At 38.6% G+C, this 20,951-nt stretch overlaps 1 protein-coding gene across 1 annotated transcript; it reads right to left on the bottom strand.

Annotated features, from left to right (window-relative positions):
* Positions 1–5,580: 5,580 nt before the first annotated feature.
* On the bottom strand, positions 5,581–9,528 carry LOC149846385 (receptor-like protein 6). The gene has a single exon (XM_089997966.1). It carries the CDS (start codon positions 9,490–9,492, stop codon positions 6,103–6,105), a length of 3,390 nt encoding a protein of 1,129 aa, XP_089854092.1. The 5' UTR covers positions 9,493–9,528; the 3' UTR covers positions 5,581–6,102.
* Between the last annotated feature and the right edge of the window lie 11,423 nt (positions 9,529–20,951).

The following is a 20,951-nucleotide window of genomic DNA, read 5'->3' as shown; positions in this document are numbered from 1 at the left end:
CTTCACATTTTAAACTCAAAGAGTTTCTCAAAGATGTTCAATGTAGGACTAAAAATTTTTCATAGAATGAAATCTTTTCTCCAAAATGCATTATTAAAAACAATAGGCAAATAAAGGAATATTTTGCCAAAAATCTTGGTTAAAAATGGTATAATTTTGAGCCAAATAATAAGTCAAAATTTTAATAAGAAAATAATATGAAATTGTCTATGAAAGACATGCATAAGTGAATATACCTTTTGGGTTTGAACATTCACTTAATGTGAACAAGATTCTTGTAAACTAAGTAACTAAGCTTTGAACTTAGTCCATACTGTGGACTTCTTAGGCTCATTGCTACATATATATTTTTTAGGTAACCATATGTGTTATCAATATATAAAGACTGCATATATTTAATATCCAATGTAGTATCCCACTTTATTAGTACTCTAGGGACAACCTCAATCTCATAGAAGATGACTCACACATTCACACTCATATAGGTCAGTCAAAAGTAAAAACCTTTTTAAACTATTTTAGCAAATCTGACCTACGAATCTCATTAAAAGTCATGAGACTCATCCTTATATCATAGGTTTTTGAGTACTTATATCAGAATGAGACTTGAATTTTATATATTCTTTAATGCTCATCGAATTACTTTAAAGATAGGTACCATGGATCCATGTTGATGTTTGTCATATACACATGTAAAACATGAAAGATAATGAATGACCTACTATGGGTGCAAGACAAGATTGAGAGCTGTGAGAGCTCTTATGTAGGAGATGTTGATCAATTGGGTCTCTCATCACAACCTTTCACAATGCAGCTATTTCATTCAAAGAGTAGGTATGAACGCCATATCTTTGTTTTTTTCACTGTAGTTAACTTTTCATACTATTATGGTGAATTCATGTATGTGCAAAGGATGCATGCACTAAGCATGGTGGTCCAGCCAAGTCTATTGAACTATCGAACCTACAATTTGTACAGAGAGAGAGAGAGAGAGAGAGAGAGAGAGAGAGAGAGATTCCTCTCCAAACACTAACGAGAAGAGGACCAAAGGGGTAGTAGGGACGAAAAGTGTCCACCCTTAACCCATTTTCTCGTTTTCAGTTTTATTTTCTGAAAAATGATCGTACTACCCTTGAAAATAATGATATTTCACACCGTAGCCACAGGATATCACAATATAACTCTTATATCCACCCACCCGATTTCTAATGAATTTTGATGATTTTACACTTTGACTAATTAAAACACGATCTAGCAAAACTCAAAAGTTTCAGTGAAACTCGACATTGCCAACAGAATAAAGATTCACCTTACATTGAAATATAAAACTCAAAAAATTTAGTGAAATTCTACTTTTGTGTGAAACTGAGATTTACCTATACATTGAAATAGTGAAACTCGGTTTGTGAGACTTTTTTTTTTACAACTATTTCTTTTCTTACACTACGCCCCCATCATCCCATCACCACCACCACCACAATCACTATTTTGATGTAAGGCGGTGGCAATGGAGTTGGTGGACAAATGGTGACGGTGGATGAAAGTAGTGGCAATGGTGAGGATGGTGATGGTGGATGAGAGTGGTGGCAATGGTGATGATGGTAATGACAATGGTAGTGGTGGTGATGATGGTAAGTGGTGATGGTGGTGTTGACAATGATGCTGGATAGTAAGGGTGGTAATGATGACGATGATAATAATGGTGATGGATGGTGGTGGTGGTTACGGAGATGACTCAGAAAAGTAGTAAAAAAAAGTCTCAGAGTTTTGCTATTTTGTTGTATAGGTGAATCTTAGTTTTGCTAAAACTTTTGAGTTTCACTATTATAATGTGTAAAGCAAATCTCAGTTTCACTGGATTAAGTCTTAGCGAAAAGGTAAAATCGTCAGAATTTGATAGAAATGGGGTGGGTGGACATGAGAGAAATATTGTGATAGTTTTCAGGAATACCATTAATTCCAGGAATAGTACGATAGTTTTCCGTTTTATTTTTTATTTTTTTACAGTCAAACATGCGTGATAGAGCTTTGACCCTTATTTTGATCTTGCAACTGAGGCACATGCCACTTCTTGAGGTGCACACCTCTTCTTGCATGATGACCTTAGGTGCATGCGTTAAATACATGTGCACTTTTCTGCTGCGCCCGAGGCATGAAACATCGCCACGGCCCTGAGGTGTGCTTCATGCCTCGAGGCACAATTACTTGACTTCAGGAGAATCCCTTCCTTCAGAACAACTTTGTCCAGTATGGTTTTTTTTCTGGGGAAAAGATTTGCTACAATCGTTTGTATATACAAACAGCTTAGCAAATCTTTTTTTTTTTTTTGAGTAAATCTGAGCCTGTACATATGATTGGTCTGTTTTGTGAAGGTTGTTGCTGGATTCCCATGTGAGTTTTTCCCGCAATCCAAAATCAACGGTCATAAAGGCTTCAGAATTTCTCGACTCATAAATTTGTTTTTTTATTGAAAACATGATCCAAGGGGTGATTCCTAACAAATCGACCATGTTGGACGCATCTACAATGACAGATTGAGTTCATACAACTTGCAGCATGAGATCTCAACTAGATTGTAGATTAGAGGCATGAGATCTCAACTAGATTGTAGATTAGGGGTGTCAACGGGTCAGTCCTATGCTAAAATAGGTGGGCCCAAACCTGGATCCAACTAAGTGATGAAAATATCAGATCCAGATCAGGTCCAACCAGATTTTTCATAAGAAAAAACATACCTGAAACTGATAAGAATTACATAAACCAGACCCGATCCATGCCCGATAGAATAATTTTACATTGAAAAATTGCAGATCTTAATCGGAACTCGGGCTGGACCTGGTTTTGGTATAAAATTTTATAAACCATACCCGAACTATTTTAATAATTGGACCTCATGGGTCCGACCCGGATAGTTAATCAGACACCCTTATTTGCAACCTATAGGATCTGGTACGGGTCAAGATTGGGTCATACTGGATCCGTTGACACCCCTATTGTAGATAAGCTATTGTAGCAAAATTATTTCCCCCTTTTCTCTAGATATTAAAGTTACAAGTCTAGCTTTACATGGAGTCTCGGTTATTCAAAACACGGCCCCTTTTAGGATCTCTTGTACAAAGAACTTTGATGCAGTTCAGCCATCTAGGTTAAGCACTTCAAATATCCTTGGTTGCTACCTTTTATTGACTAGAATATTCAAACTTTTGAGCTGTCTATACCTAATTCTTGATAAAAAGCAACTGCATACTTCTACAACCATCTCCAGCATCACTGTAGATTTTCTTGTGGATTCATTCAGACTTTGCGCCCAAGAGTAAAATGAAGTACCAAATTATTATTTTTTTGTGATACCAAAGGCTTAAGAGCCTTTCTTACCATACCTTATCCTCCCTAAGGGCTATTGGCTACATTGCTTAGGTACATAACATTCGGTCTTCAAGAAATTAGCATGTCCTCAGCTTGTTTCCCCAAAGAGGCAACCTGAGAATAGAGCTGCTTGGACTCCTTGTATAAGCTGCTCAAGAGGGGAAGGGGATAGCTGGAGGCAAGAAGGAAGATAGAAGAGTTAGATAGTTGCCACAGAGTGGGAAGATATGGAGACTGGCTGCAGTGTGATCATCCATTATGATGGATAAAAGTGCAACCAATTGAATTTGAACGCCGGGACACCCATGAAATGGTCCTCTACGAACAGAACTGATTCCCAATCATTCATCACTTCTCTAACAAATCTCAAAGGACCACTCATGTTAGACCACTCTTCTAAAGCTGATCCTTATATCACCATCTCTGAGAGTTGGTTCCTACACAGCAAAAACAGTTCACTCAGACATTCTCTTGCCTCAAAGCTCTCAAGCACTCCATATGAAGCTGACTTCAACTAGTTTTATAAAATGCTTTCTTCTGCATACTTATCTACTGTATGTACACTCAGCTGACTTCACCTAGTCTTATAAAATGCTTTCTTATGCACTTATCTACTGTACGTACACTACACAACATCCTATTAAGCCCAAAGCTTGCAGCAGCTCTAACTGGCTATGCCATCTGACCACGCAGTGTGTGGGGTGCTACTTAAAGGATTTACCTGTCACAGAGGCCCTCTGCAACCAAACTCAACACCACGGTTGGCCTGCTCAACTTCTTGGGAATTGATGAGAATACATCTCAAAAATATTTGCTACGTATACTATAAGCTTTTCAAGGGTGTCCCCACCAGCAGTATATTGAATGGCTGCACTCTTATAAAAGACAAGGAACTCACAGGCAAGGAAATGTTTCTTAAAAAGGGGAATATAGCCTACAATCTGACAACTTTGCACCTAAGTTTTCTCTCCCCGTTTTCTTGCAATAGTCGGAATTACATGTATGTGCACCCCAAAGTTAACCTATACAAAACTTTTGGCAGATATCTTCTCTATGCTTAATTTCAGTTAGTTTAGCCAACAAGCTCTTGCTTTACTTCAAGGGCACTATGCAATTGTGACAAAATGGAAGTAGCATGTATGACATTACAGGAACAAATAGTTATACCAAAGAAATGAAATAGAAGCCTTGGGAAAAGGTCTTGTTGGAGAGAGGGCAACATTGTGATATTAAGCTTTATCACTGGCTTACTTGCATGTAAGCATTCAAAGGATAAATTTTCTAGACAATACAAATTTGACAACATATATATCCAGCTTCCGTTTTTTTAAATTTTTTTAATGTATCTAGCTTCCAATTTGTACTCTACATATGAGATTACTGTACGGTCCTAGGAGTAAGTGAATGAATGTTTGGTCAACAAATTGCAGAGGTCCATTGAGTTACAGCATATTGAAACAATAATATTCCTATCCTGTAAGATATTGAAAAACAAAAATAATATGCAGTCTTTTATAACATCAGAAGTGATATAAATGAAAATGAGCAAAATGCACTTGGTTTATCTTCAACATTGCAAGTCTTATAGTTGTCTTAGCAACAATGAAATGAGACCTTTAAAAAAGAGATAGGCCTAGCCTGAAACGAACACATAGAGCACTCTTTTATCAGTTAATTAGGTAGTGAGTTACTTCAGATAGTCCCTCAATATTAGAGACAATGGAATGGCTGACTTGATTAAGTGGCTTCCTCTGTATGCAAGATTGGCTGTGCTCACACACATGCATGTGTGTGGTTGTAGGTATGGGGGCCTGTGCTTTTCTTTTTTCTTTTTTCCTTTGGTGAGATTTTGTACAATATTAAAGAGTGATAATGTTCGACCTTGTCAAAGAGCAGATACGTTGTTCTGTAGATTGTTTCATAGAAACAACACCAATCAACCATCCAAAGCAAAGCAAAAGTTTAAAAAAATTAGGGAGCTGTAGAACACTTACATTTGGAACCTTTGAGGACTACAGAGCACACCCATCACATGGCAGCAGCATGCATCCCCTAATCAAAGCTACAAAGCAACCATGGACAAGATTCATGAAGTGAATATGTCCCCTGGCAGTCTGATACTTCTTGCTTTGACAACAGATATAGTCCTGCAAGGACTAAATGTACAAATTTCAAATGGACTATACATCATGTACAAATTTGAAAATGCATGGATGTCCAAAGCAAAGGAGTATACAATTGTCTATCACGCACACCTGTAGTTTGGGTGTAGCTGAACCTGAACGTACACAATAGTTAATTTCCTGCCTTAAACAAGCGGGAAATTTTTATGATACACTGCCTTATTATGTTTCCTATAATGGAGTAAAAAATGCATAAAAAAATAAGATTTCATGGACTTGTTCACTTAAAGAGTGTTGTAATCTGATCACAAAGGAATCAAAATCGATCTTTGAGGTAGATGGTGGTGCTTGCCAACATCTATAGTCTTGCTCAATCATTAGGTGAATGGTGGTCACTGGCTCAAGCATAACTTCATTTCCACAACTTTATACGTTTTCAATACAAAAAATCCAAAGCAAACTTGCAAGTGCATCCAGTTCTATGTATGCCCAAACTGCCCTTACAGCCCACGTGTATCTTTAGGCCTATGTATGTCCACTCCAAACTGCCCTTAGCCCACGGGTATCCTTAGGCATATGCAGAACTCCAAACCATCAGAGAACAGTTTGTGCTTCAAGGAGGATGAACAGGCACACTGTCATTGGCAATGCAACAACATTCTTTATGAACTGCCCTGGTTGCACTATGCCCCAATTGCGTGCAGAAGACACAAAAATGCCGACTATAGTCATTGACTTTTCCTAAAGTTTTCCTTCTTTCATCATCATCTCCATCATTGTCATCAAAATCATCTTCCTTCACAGCTCCCTCATTCTTGATCATTCTACACCGACTACAGAACCAATCAATGGGCACAAAGAGCAATGCTACTACCATTCTGTCCACATGATCTAAGTACCATTTTCTCTGTTTCTTTATAAACAAGACAGGCATAGCAAATATAGCAATTCCTGCTCCAAAACCCAACCCATATGCTATATATTCCACTTCCAGATCTTGGACTCCTTGATTAGCAATGTCAGTGTGAGATATATCACGACTACCAGAATCTGTGCAATTTTTTTTTAATGGTGGCCCACAAAGCCCAGTGTTATCTTCAAATGATGCAGCATCAAATGTAGAGAACTGAGTACTCTGAGGTATTTTTCCTTGGAGATTATTGGATGACAGGTTCAATGCTGAAAGAAATGTGAGTTTTGTTAGCTCAACGGGTATGCTTCCAGATAAGTTGTTATGTGAAAGATCCAATGATTCGAGTTGGCTCAAATTTCCAAGAGACTTTGGAATTGAACCACCAAGATGGTTCCTAGAGATGTTCAGTACAATAAGGCCTTCCAGTGTCCCTATCTCTTCTGGAATTTCACCTGAAAAAAGATTATTTGACAGATCAATGGAGGTCAGAATAGTCATTATCTTCGTAATCTGAAAATCCACCCCTTTGATTGTCATTACCACTGAATCATCATAGTAGACATTACTCAAAAATCGAAAACCCACAAACTTCGGTTTGTCCATTGATACTCTCTTGATCATGGCCCTGAGAATTTTAAAGAATTCGGGCTGAAGCATTCCAGATAACTTGTTGCAAGAGATATCGATGATTTGTAGCACAGGGAATGGATTCTCAGACACAAGGGGAGCAACCAAACCAGTAAAACGATTTGAACGTAAAGCTAGCACTCTTAATTGCGTCAAGCACCCCAACCAGGAGGGGAATTCATCAGACAACACATTGTTGCCCAAATCCAAAATCTCCATGCACCTGCAATTACGCAGGGATCTTGGCATTTTCCCTGTGAGACGATTGCTGTTCAAGTTAAGAGTCCTTATACTGCTGCCATTGTTGAACGCATCAGGGATATGGCCTGTAAGTCTGTTTTTCCGCAGGTTCAACACAGACAATTCACTTGAATTAGTAAGGCAATCGGGTATCGTCCCTTCTAGACTATTATTCGACAGGTCAAGAACAATTAGTTCAGAAATGCAGAGAGAATATGGGATTTCTCCAGTGATGCTATTGTTTGAGATTGACAAGTATAAGAGGGAGCTACTGTTGTTTGGTGGGATTTTTGATGTAAACCTGTTGGATGAGAAATCCAAGAAGATTGCTGAGGTAGGAAACGGAGGAAGATCACCGACTAACAAGTTGGAGTGCAAATCCAGCATCAACAAAGATGTCACGTTACTGAGATCCACCGGCTTCTCCAAGCTGCTTAACATGTTATGAGATAGATTCAAGTATGAGAGGCTCCCCACACCCCAGAGCCATGTTGGAACCTTCCCAATCATCCCATTGTTGCCGAGCTCCAGAATGCTAAGCCTCTTTTGTGTGCAGATCCATTCAGGGAATCTGCTGATGTTGCAGGAACTCAACCGCACAGTTGTAAGCTGAGCAAGATCGTCCCAATTGCTAGAACCGAATGGCTCTACGGTTAGCCTGTTATTTGAAAGGTCTAAACTGGAAAGGTTCTTCAAGCTCATGAACGGAGAGATATCGATGGTCCCACTCAAATCGTTTGAGGAAAGCGCGATAACTTTGAGCTGAGACAGCCTACTTATGCTAGAGGGAATCTCTCCGCTCAGTGAGTTGTTGCTGAGATCAAGAGTCTCTAACAAAGAAAACGCAATACTGACATTGGAGATGGAACCGGTCAAGTTGTTCTGGCTGAGGTCTACTGTCCTCAGGGAGGGAAGGTTTAGAAGACGTGAAGGTATCTGTCCACTTAGAAGGTTGTTCTTGAGATTCAGTATGGCCAGGTTGTGAAGCTCACCGAAGGATTCAGGTATGGCACCTGTCAAATTATTCGAAGAGAGATCGATCTGCACGATCCTGCTGGCACGGAATGGCGGAATCCAGCCGCCGAAGCCGTTGAACGACATGTCTATGACCTGCAAGTTGTTGAGATTTGAGAGTGAGGAAGGGACCGAGCCCGTCAAATTGCAGTTGCTCATCCTCAACTCCCTCAGCCATGTGAGGCTGCCGATCGACTGCGGAAGGCTTCCGCTTAGATTGGTGGAAGAAATACTCAGAACCCGAAGTTCGCTCATTCCAATGCTGTCCGGAAAGGAGCCCCTGAGATTCGGATTGTTGGAGATGTCAAGAATCCGCAAATGGGGCAGCCGGAAAATGCCGGGAGGGAAGACCCCCTGCAGAGAGCACGAGCTCAACCCCAGAAACCACAATGAGGTGAGTTCTCCGAAGAATTGTGGAACTTCCGTTAGCTTGTTGCGACTCAGGTCGAGATGAGAGAGCGATCGGAGGCCGAGAATGGACTCGTTCATCGGCCCGGAGAGCAAGCAGCTGGAGAGGGTGAGGTTGTGGAGGTTCGGCAGCGACGACGAAACGGCGGAGCTCAAATCCGAGCCGCTCATGGAGATGCTGACACCGTCCAGGTGAAGGGCCTTCAAATCGCTCAAATTCTTCACCAGAGCGACGAAATTAGGGTTCTCGAGATGCAGGGAAGGGGAATTGAGGTAGGAAACAGAGAGGTCGAGGGAGACCAACCATGTCATCTGCAAAATCTCCATGGGGATCTGGCCGGAGAAGCCGGCGTTGGAGAGGTTGAGAGTGGTGAGGTCCCTGAGTTCCGCTAATCTGGAAGGTATCTGCCCCTCGAACCGATTGTAGCTGAGATCGAGGAGGCGGAGCCGACGAAGCTCGAAGAGGGAACCGTCGATGCGGCAGGAATTCGGCAGAATCCGGGCGGCAGGAGAGGCGGTGGTGATGCCGCTGAGCTGAAGCGCCACCACGAAGCTGGCGGAGGCGTTGTCGCAGGTGACGCCTTCCCAGACACAGCAGTCGGTGCCGTTGCGCCAGGAGCCGAGGCCATCGGGCTGTTGGAAGGACAGGCCCTGCTTGAATTGGAGCAAGGCCGACCTCTGGTGCGGGAGACACAGAGCCCAAACGGCAGGTGACGGTGCCTCTACCAAGAAGGCGACGACGACGATGAACAGCACGCGGCGTGCCCATAGCAGCGACGGCGCCAGCCGATGGTACCGCATCGAATTCCCAACCTCCCCAAAACCAAAACTACGCGATCGCATGTGAGGGGGGGCAAACAGGGGTGTAGGAAAAAAAAAAACTGGTTTGATAGTCGGGTGTCCCCCGGATTTTTTTTTTTGAGATAAAATAAAAAATGGCTACAATTATTAATAAAAATCTATTTCATATCAACAAACCAAACTATTTGCTGCAGTCAAGACTGGGCTAAAAAAGTGGATAAAAATCTATTTCATATGGAATCAGGGCTGGAATAGGCCTGGGCTTTTAAATTTTTATTTTTTATTTTTAACTGTTTCGAGAGGCAAGACTGGGCTCCACCTCCACCCCCAGCTCTGCCTATGATTCTGTGAGACCATCAGAGAGAGAGAGAGATGAAAGCACGATAAGTTAACAACACTTCAAAACGTGAACCTCTCCTGTGTCCATCATATTTCAGCACATGAAGAGTTTAACAGAAGAGTCCAGTCAATGACGAGTTTAACTAACTGATCTCAGAGTTATCGTTGTTTTATGTATGTAAACGGATGTACATTATTAAGCTATAAATAGCCCTCTTGGCTATCTCAAAACACAATGGAATACAAAGTCGTTTTCTTCTCTCTGCGTTTGCTCTTTCATGTTATCATAGCCACTACTCTCCATCAAGCTTGACATGGCCTCATGGTCGTATCTTTCCTGTTATATGACCCAATGAAATTCTATTGCAAGTCTCATTTCGATTAAGCTTAATTGAGATAATTATTTATTGTGACGATTTCAGCTTCTCGTGATCTTCTTAAATTTATTAATGGGTCATCTCAAAAGTAAGACAAAAAATTCAAGTTATCTTATTTGAATTCGTTCTAACCAACCAACACTTAGTTGGATAAAATCCATCGTTTTAGAAATTATTCTTGGTCAAATCGTAAGAACTAAAACAACACGTGAGGCTTGGTTTATTTTAGAAAAATCATAAGGGTCTCAATCTCCTTTAAGACTCATGATTCTGAAGAAACACTTAACTTTCATTAAGAAAGAAAATCTAGATATGCTATCTTATTTGGGCTGCATAAACTTTTTAACCAACTCACTCACCATTGCAAATCACCCCATAGATGATGAAGAATTAATCTAAATTACGTTGAACGATCTTTCTCATGAATATGAGAGCTTTGTGACATCTGTCACAACTAACTCAATATCATATACACCTTTACGAATTTATATGATATGTTTCTCAATCAGGAAAACATGAGCTTTTATCTCATATCAAGATTCCTGAAACGTCTGAATCCCAACAAACGACCTTCACTACCTTCAGAGGTCGTGGGAGGGGTTAATTAAGAAAGAAGTCTGTCTCCCAACAATAATAATAACCTTGATTATCAAGGCGGGTGTGGCACCATAACCTATGAGTTTTGCAGAAAATAAGGACATACTGCTAAAACCAGCTGAGATATTCCTAAAGCCTTCTCTGCTATGTCTTTTCAGCAATCCAATGATGATTATCGGTATCTTGATACTGGTAGTACAAATCATCTAACCATGGATGATCAACAATTTTATCAAAAAATACAATATCATGGTGGTGAGCATGTCATGGTGGGTAATGGTAAGATGCACTCTACCTCCCACACTGGTAATCTTGTTTTGAATTCTCAAGGCTTCACTTTTCACCTAAAAGATGGTCTTCATGTTTCGGTTGTTACGAAGAATCTTTTATCTATGAAGAAGTTTATTGACGATAATGACTGTATTTTTGGATTCACTCCCTTTGAATTTTTTGTCAAGGATCGTTAGACAGGCAAGATTCGTCTACGAAAACCAAAATCCAATGCAAGGCTCTACCCAATTAAATCGAATCCTCATACATAGGTGGTGGCGGCATATGCAGGCAAAGTAACTTCATTTGACATTTGGAACAAATGTTTTGGTCATGCAAACAAGAAGATTATCTCTCATTTACATTCTAATCATGTCATTTCTGTTAATAATAATAATAAAATAAAGGTGTGTGAAAGTTATTTTATTGGCAAGGCTCATACACTGCCTTTTAGACATTCAGTTTCATCCACACAATCTCTCCTTAAACTTCTTCACGCTGATGTCTGGGGACCCGCTCCAGTTAACTCACATAAAGATTTTTCGCTTTTATCTTCTTATTATTGATGATTTTTCTCGGTTCTCATGGTTTTTTTCTTTGTGTACTAAGTCACACATTTTTTAATGCTTCAAAGCCTTTAAGTTTGTTATTAAAAAGCCACTGCAAACCTCCATTTGCACTTTTTAGTTTGATAATAGAGAAGAATTCATCCGTCATGAATTTAAAAATTTCTTACGAGATGGCATACTTCATCGATTTTTGGGCCCACACACTCTGAGCAAAATGGTCTCGTTGAATAAATTGGCATGTTGTTGAAACTGACCTGAGCTTGATCCATTTCTCGTCTTTGACACACTCTTTTTGGATCGAAGCCTTTCGTACTACCATCTATATCATTAACTGTCTCCCCACCTTAGTCCTTCATCGTAAAACTTCTTACGAGCTACTTTTTAATAAACCCGCCACTTATGATCATCTTCACATTTTTGATGCCTGCTGCTACCCCTTTTTAACACCATATCTCACCAACAAATTTCAGTACCCCAAGACCATCCCCTATATTTTTCTTGGTTATACCTCAAGCCATAAGGGCTATCTATGTCTTGATCCGTCTCGTAACCACACTTATGTCTCCCACCATGTTTACTTTGACAAGTCTACTCTTGGACCCGTACTTTCAGAACCCTGCTCTCCTTTACCTTCTTTCTCTGCCTGGGGTCTCTCTCCACCCATTATCCTTCCTCTTCCAGATTCCCTACCCTTGCCAGTTTCTGAACCACCACCTCCACCCGATTCTTCTCTTTCTCCTCCATCCCCTACTAATTGTATGAGTCTCGACCTCCCTGATCCAACCTCACACCTCAATCTCTCTCACCCAATGACTCTCCTGACCCTGTTCTAAATCACCCCCCTAATCATGTTCATCCTATGGTTACTCGATCTATGACCAACTCACTTAAACTGTGTATCTTCTATTTCCCTCGCTACTCGATTTCACTTGCTCTCTTTAGCCCAATTTTACTCACCCCTGAACCCACTTCCTTTAAACAAGCCAATCTTGATCCTAAGTGGCGCTCAACAATGCAAGAAGAATTTAATGCTCTTCTCAATCACATGTGGCACCTTGTTCCTCCTCTTCCTCAATATAATGTTGTTGGCTCCAAATGGGTCTTTCGGATTAAACGGCACGTTGATAGCTCTGTCGCTCGATACAAAGCTCGACTTGTTGCAACCAAATTTCATCAAGAAGAAAGTATTGATTTTTCTGATACTTTCAGCCCCATGGTAAAACCTATCACCATCCGTGTGGTTATTGCTCTTGCAGTCTCGTTCGCATGGCCTCTACATGAATTGGATTTTAACAATACCTTTCTCAACGGTCTTCTCTCAGAAGATGTTTATATGGCATAACCTCCCGATTTTGAAGACAGTTCTCATCCTCATTATGTTTGTAAGCTAGATCGTGCTTTGTACGGTCTCAAATAGGCTCCACATGCCTGGTACCACTACCTTAGTTCTTATCTTCAGTTCTGCGGATTCCAGATGTCTCTCTCTGATGCTTCTCTGTTCATCTTTTGAGACCATGATTTGATTATGTATGTTCTTGTCTACGTTGATGATATCATAATTATAGGAAGTTCTCACAATGCCATCAACCAGTTAATTCTGCATCTTAGCCGTGCCTTCTTCGTCAAAGATCTCGGGCGTCTCAACTATTTCTTGGGAACTGAAGTTCTTTACGCTTCCTTAGGTCTTCACTTGAATCTCCTTCGTCGTGCTTCTATGGCGGATGTGAAGCCCATCTCCACTCCCTTGAGCTCCACTACTCGGCTACTCAAAGATGATGCTTCTGTATTCCATGATCAAACACTATACTAGAGTATAGTCGGTAGCCTTCAATATCTCACCATAATTAGTCCTGATATTGCCTTTGTCGTCAACAAGGTGTGTCAGTTCATGCATCATCCTATGGTAACTCACTAGTCGACAGTCAAGCGTATTCTTCGGTATGTTAAAAACACCATTCAACATGACCTCTTTTTCTCACGGTCTTCCTTGTTTCAACTCACCGCCTATTCCAATGTCGACTGGGTAGGGAGTCTTGATGATCGTAAATCCACCAGTGGTTTCACTATTTTTTTGGGTAGCAATATGATCTCTTAGTCTTCTCGCAAGCAAAGGACTGTAGCTCGCTCCAACACTAAAGCCGAGTACAAGTCGCTAGCCTGCGTTGTGTTTGAGCTTCTCTGGCTACAATCTCTCCTGACTGATCTTGGTCGTGCTCCCTCTTCGCCACCTACAATTTGGTGTGACAATATTAGTGCACTTTATCTTGTTGTGAATCCAGTCTTTCATGCTCGCACTAAACATGTTGAAATTGATTTCACTTCATACGAGATCATATGCAAAAGGGTCATATCCAGGTTCAATTTCTCTCCTCATCTGACCAACTGGCTGATGGGCTCACTAAGCCTCTTTCGTTCTCCAGGTTTATCTTTTTTCGTGACAAGCTCAACATCGTTGACCCTACGTTGAGCTCGCAGGGGCATGATAAGGATACATGAGACATTGATGTTACGAACACTTCAAAACATAGTGAACCTCTCCTATGTCTAGAATATTCCAGCACATGAAGAGTCTGATTGATGATCCGATTGATGAAGATTTTAACGTATGAAGAGTCCGGTCAATGACGAGTTCAACTAAAGATTGTTGATTATCATTTTTGATAATCATTATAAAAAACCGTAATTTCAGAGTTATCGTTGTTTCATGTATGTAAACCAATGTACATTATTCAGCTATAAATAGCCTTCTCGGCTATCTCAAAATGCAATAAAATACAAAGTCGTTTTCTTCTCTCTGTTGTAGCTCTTTCAAAGCAAAGGAACTCAGTGAACCAAGTGCCCATTGCTTTCCAGATCTGAGTCAAAACCAGAACATACAACAGGGTTGGGATTGCGTATGAGTTATGTGTCAGGTCCAAACCAAGGTGGACATAAAGGAAAATAGAAACGTGAAACATGTTTGAGAAACGAAATTGGAAATGATATGTATATATATATATCGGTATTTGCTTAATCAAACATGTTGATCAAGCTTTTTTGCTCTTTTGATATTTTTTGTAGTTTTCACCCCATAAATGTGTTGGGCATGGTCAATTTATGAGAAATCCACACTTGAATCAAGTGTTTTTGATGAAACAAAATGATATTTGGAGCCTTGAAAATTTACAAAGATTTTGTACCGTTGATTTTTTTAACATTATAAAAACTCACCCATGTTTCGTAATCTAATACTTCAAGAGCTGATCCTTATAAAATTAAGTACATAGATCACATTTGTACAGTCAAAATTTAAAATTAAATTTTACAAAACCTGAAAAACTCATTTAGCATGTTTAATTTATCATGTACCCATATATATATATATATATAGGAGACTTAAATATGTTTACCAACCAAATATGTTTGCTGGTATGAATCATAATTTTTATGTTTTGTTTTTGTAAATTAACATTGTGGATGCATTCGACGTAATTCATTTGCTAGGAATTGACTATTGGATCATCGTAATTGGATAAAAAAATATAACTTTTTATGCTTAAATATTTATGAAAATTCTAAGCCATTGATTTTTGACCCTCAAAAGATCCTTTTTATATATCGTAATAGGATGATCCAAGAGTTTGTTTCTATAAAACCAAGCGTCTAAATCACATTCATAAGAGAAATTTTTGAAAAAAATAAAAAAACCTATGAAAGCCTTGGTTCTTACCATTAAACATATTTGGTTGGTAAATATATTTGAGTTACCTATATATATATATATATATATATATATAGAGAGAGAGAGAGAGAGAGAGAGAGAGAGAGAGAGAGAGAGAGAGAGAGAGAGAGAGAGAGCAATGCATTCCTTAGGCCCCTTTTTTTGTTAGGCCCTTTTAAAAACCATAGTTTTAAGTATTTTTCTCACATCTAACACTGCAGATGTGATCTATAGGTTTTGTTTACACTACAAGAAACCTGTGGATTAGCGACGACCTAAATCTGTCGCTAATCCGACGTTAATCCATCGCTAAATAGCTTAGTGACAGATAGCTTCTATCACAATTTTTTTGACGCTAATTAGCGATGGAATATATCTGTCGCCCATTCCGTCGCTAAGTAGCGACGGAATGTATAAGTCACCACTTTCTTCGCTAAGTTGCGATGGAATAATGAATGCCAACATCCGTCGCAAGGCCGTCGTTACTATACGGCGATTTTGGTGTTGCGACGAATTTATAGTCGTCGCTATATTCAACGCTAATAGTAATTAGCGACGGATATATCCGTCGCTAATCCATCGCAAACAAGGAAAAAAATAAAAAAAAATGAAAATTGAATATCGAGAAAAAAATTTCTTGTGATACAATTTATATTTCCTGTACAATTTATATTTCCTGTGAATAAAAAACAAAGTACACATCAAAATACATATAAAAGGAAACTAAAACAATTAATCGATCCACTGTAAAATTCGCAAGTTCTAATTATTTACAATTCAATATTTACATTTTTGAAAGAAAAAGACGGTAGAACAAATTCAACACATGAATCTAATCATCGCCAAGATTTTGTGTGTTCTCTTGTTCATTGTCTTGATCTGTCCCTTCAGCTCTACTACACTGATTATCGCCAGCAACCTACACGAGAAAAGAAAGGTCAGTATTGATAAACAAAATATACTGAAATAAATTATACTTTATATGTGATTCTATCATGCTCATATGTGTTCTAAGGCAGTAAAAAAATTGTATATGTGATTCTATCATGCTCATATGTGTTCAAAGGCAGTAAAAAAACTGTATATGTGATTCTATCATGCTCATATGTGTTCTATGGCAGTAAAAATATTATACTGAAATATTATATAAAAGATCAGTATTGATAAACAAAATATACTAAAATAAATTATATACAATGCACCTAGCTAAGTTAAGGCAATCAAAGTTATATGAAATCTAACGACATACAATATATCACATGAAACTTTCATACCTGAGAGGCACTGCCAAACGAAGCTCCCCTGTTCTGCAAAAAATTGTTAAACTCATCCGAGAAAATGTCGACAATTGTTTCATGGAAGTAGTCACACATTGTGTTCTTAACGATCTAGCGTACATCATCCCAAGAATCAGTCAGATGCTTGGAGCTGATGTTGACGGGAGAAGTCTCTGAGCTGTGATTGGAGGAAGCAATGACTGGTGAGGTATTCATATTACTTCCAAAATGCGAACACACAACCCTTTTTTGGTTCACCTGCTGCAGTCACCCATGCTGCAGGATCAAATGATGGATGCTGAGTAGAGTCATCGCCATATCGCTCTACCATCTGTTGCTCATATGACTCCCACAAAATAATGTTTACAATATGAATTATTAATTAAGAATTATAATGTTTATGATAACTTGTATATTACAATGATTATTAATACAATACATACATATCGTTGTCGTTCTCGCCTTCTCCGATACGAACTCTCCCATGGTCTTACATTTATGTGTTTGAACAAACACATCATTGTATGGCACAATGCCTCATTTTTCTGCTTCCTGCGAAGTGAAATGATAAAAGATTTAGTTAACAGGTTTGCAACAATACTTATAAAATTGATTTGTTTATATATTGATAAGTTACCATTTTCTTCAGGTGGCTCCCAAAAGTCCTAAATTCACCTGTGTGTAGATGAGCTTCGGGCATTTTCGCTCGATTTTATGCAGCCTTCGCTGAGCGGTTTCGAAATGCATCCCTAGCCCACTTGTCACATATTGCATCCCAAACATCTGACCTGATAGTAGGAGGTCCATGGCTCTTCCACTGCAGTGGATCATCTATCCCGCCAGATGCTTTTCTTGCTACAGTCTTCATATTGTGCAGCATATCTGTAAATCGATTGACAACCACCTTCTGCTACACCTTTCTTGCATCATATTCCTCCATCGTAGTCGCGAAGCGCTTCGAAGCCTATAAATATTTTCAGAAAGTTAGTAGATATGACTATAACAAATAATTAAATATGAAACACATTAACTATGATAAACAACTGTATATCATGAATGAGGACCACAATCTGTCTATCACCTCTTTTGGATACTCTTTTCATTGAGCGATCGGTCCTAGTAGATGTTGAAGTAGTGAATTCCTAATATCGGGTATTACTTCTTGTGGCTCGAACCTCGTGCTGCAAATAAATTGATACACAGTAAATATCAATATACAATATTTATAAGATATACTATAAGTGAAAATAAAATACTTACGGTCGATTATCGATATACATTATTTGAATGAGTCTTCTTGTGCCAGACTGAGAAGACCCTGCATCTTGTGTTGGCTCCTAACTTGTATGATCAACTGGTGTAGGTGGGTCATGTATAGGCGAAACATCATCTGTAAAAAAATACGTTAAAAATCCTCAGAATGCGTATATCAACTAATCAAGCATCCAATTAGTTAAATGATATACCTATCAAATGAGCCCGTAAAGATGAAGGCTGAGACTGACTACTACTGGATGAACGACCACTGTAAGCTCCATGAACCATATTCTAACAAATAAAAAGTGTCAGACAATACATTCAAATTGTTTCAAATCATTCACATCAAGTATTTCAATACATTCAAATAATTCAAATCAAGTATTGCAATACATTCAAATAATTGAAATCATTGTCACACATTTCTATACATTCAAATAATTCAAATCATTCACATCAAGTATTACAATACATTCAAAACATTGGAACAACATTCAAATAGAGGTTTGTATTACAAGATTTTGCTCACTAGCTCGAGAATTCTTCCTTATCACTTGTTTGACTTTCATATTTTTTTTATTCTTCATCTTTTTTATCTCCTTCTTCATTGTTTGCCCATCCACTTGGTATATCATTTGGATCATATTCTTCTATGAATGTTTCATCGACCAATGGAGATATGACATGCATATCATGCGCAACATCGTGACCATAAGAGAAGTCATAGATATCATCTGATTGATAGTAATCACTCTCTTCAGTTAACTTGTCTTCTTGTAACTGATCATAGTCAGAGTATAGTTTAGAATTCACCTTACAAACTGCCCACCATTCATTTCTATCTGACTTTTTTGTATTCGGATATGAAGTATAATAAACTTGTTGAGTTTGCGAGACTAATATGAATGGTTCATATGTTTCAACCTTGATTTATGATTCACCTCCATAATGCCTGAGGCTTTGTCGACTCTTATTGCAGTTGGATCAAACCAATGACCCTATTATTTATGCCTAAGTAAGTCAACTCCATTATTTCTTCTATAACACTGTAGTAATCATGTTCATTTTCACCGTAGCTGCTACCCTTGACACACACGCCACTATTCATCATTGATTTGTTTATACCGTAGTCTTTTGTATGGAATCGATAACCATTTATGATGTATCCGTTGTAACATTGCACAACTTTGGTCGAACCATTTTATAAATCACATATTCCTTGATCTTTAACATCACCATGCTGGACCTACAAACATAAATAATGATTGTGATCACGACCAATTAAGTAACTTAGTATTGTTTACAAGTATACAATTTATGTGAGCGTCCTTACCAACTTTTTCAACCACTCGACAAACTTAGTTTCACGTTCTTTTTGTACGTCTGCATCAGTGACATGTGAAACTTCTCTTCGCAACTCCAGATCAAATCGTCTACAAACCTCAAATACTTATATTAACGAACCATGTATGCACATATAGAACATAAAAGGATTTAAAATTGTGTTGCGTCTACATATACTTACTCGATGTATGGGTCGACCGCTAAGCAATTAAAAAGAATATAGATGTGTGTTGCATCTTGCTCTCAATCTGCCAAGAGTTTTGACCGGCAACTACCAAATGCATGCCCAAGTGGTTGAAATATCGACAGTTTGTCAGCTACAGTTACTTGTTCTTCATCATCGTTATGAGGCGAACATGTGTAACATGTTGAAATGTGAGGTTCAAAGTGCATAGATGAGAAATTTGAAATCTCTTCTAAAGTGTACGTCTCACAAATAGAGACTTCTACTCTTACTTTATTATGAACCTTTTTTTTTGAGGTCAAACATGCATCTGTCAAAAATATACATTTCAAATTTGAAATATCTGTCATTGAAGAGACAAATATAAGAAAACATATACATTTCAAATGGGTACATCCACCGATATTGCACAGGACCACCAACCCTTAGTTTATATGGCAAATGTATGATCAAATGTTCTATAACATCGAAAAATGTTGGCAGAAAAATCTTTTTTAACAGACAAACAATAGTAATGACAGAGTCCTCGAGATTCTTTACATCAGATACTACGACTTTCGATGCACACAATGTTCTAAAAAATCTACTCAACTTAGACAATACCCCCCATATAGGTTTGTCTAACATATCATGGAATGCTAGGGATATCAATCGTTGCATAAAGATATGACAATCATGACTCTTCAACCCATATAACTGTCCATCGTCAATCTTCACAGCTCGAGTAATGTTAGAGACATATCCATCTAAAAATCTCAATTGTCTCAACCATTGACATACATGCTTTATTTGATCAGGTCCAAGTACGTATCTTGCCTTTGGTTTCAGTACTTTGCCATTATACTCTTTGAGTTCCAATTCTAGTCTTTTATATATTACTTTTAAATCTATACAAGCCTTTAAATTATCCTTCATTTTCTCTTTAACATTTATTACTGTATTGAACACATTATCAAACACATTTTTCTCCACATACATCACATCCAAATTATGTCGTATCAATAGGGTCGACCAATATGGTAGTTCCCAAAAAATAGATTTCTTTGTCCAATTGTGATCCTTCCCAAATCCAAGGAAGGGCGTCGGACTACAGGCATCTGTTAATACATCTAGAAAGTATCGCAATCTTCTTAAAATCTTTATGTCAGACAATCTTGTGGGTAGACTTTCCATTTCAGTTGTGTCTGCTCGAAACACATTCTTTTATCGTTGGAACAGATGGTCGCTGGGTAGAAATCGACGATGACACTCAAACCAACAAGGCTTCCTTCTATGCGCCAATCTAAAAGTTTTTGTATCCTCCATACAGTACGAACATGCCAACCTCCCATGTGTGCTCCAACCAGATAACATACCATATGTAGGGATGTCACTGATTGTCCATAGAACAACGACCTTCATATTGAAATTTTGTTTTTTATGGGCATCATACGTGGTAACACTGTCATCCCACAGTACTTTTAGTTCATCAATCAATGACCTTAAATATACATCAAGATTTTGGCCAGGTGAGGTCGGACTAGGAATCAATAGAGATAAGAAAAG

This window comes from Nuphar pumila, chromosome 2 (genome assembly GCF_984573655.1).
Source record: "Nuphar pumila chromosome 2, dmNupPumi1.hap1.1, whole genome shotgun sequence".
NCBI lineage: Eukaryota > Viridiplantae > Streptophyta > Magnoliopsida > Nymphaeales > Nymphaeaceae > Nuphar > Nuphar pumila.
The sequence above is the reverse complement of the archived record's forward strand: the minus strand, read 5'-3'. Positions and strand labels throughout refer to the sequence as shown.

What these genes read in the sequence shown, in the direction of transcription:
- LOC149846385 (XM_089997966.1), bottom strand. Translation starts at nt 9,492, where the DNA reads ATGCGGTACCATCGGCTGGCGCCGTCGCTGCTATGGGCACGCCGCGTG.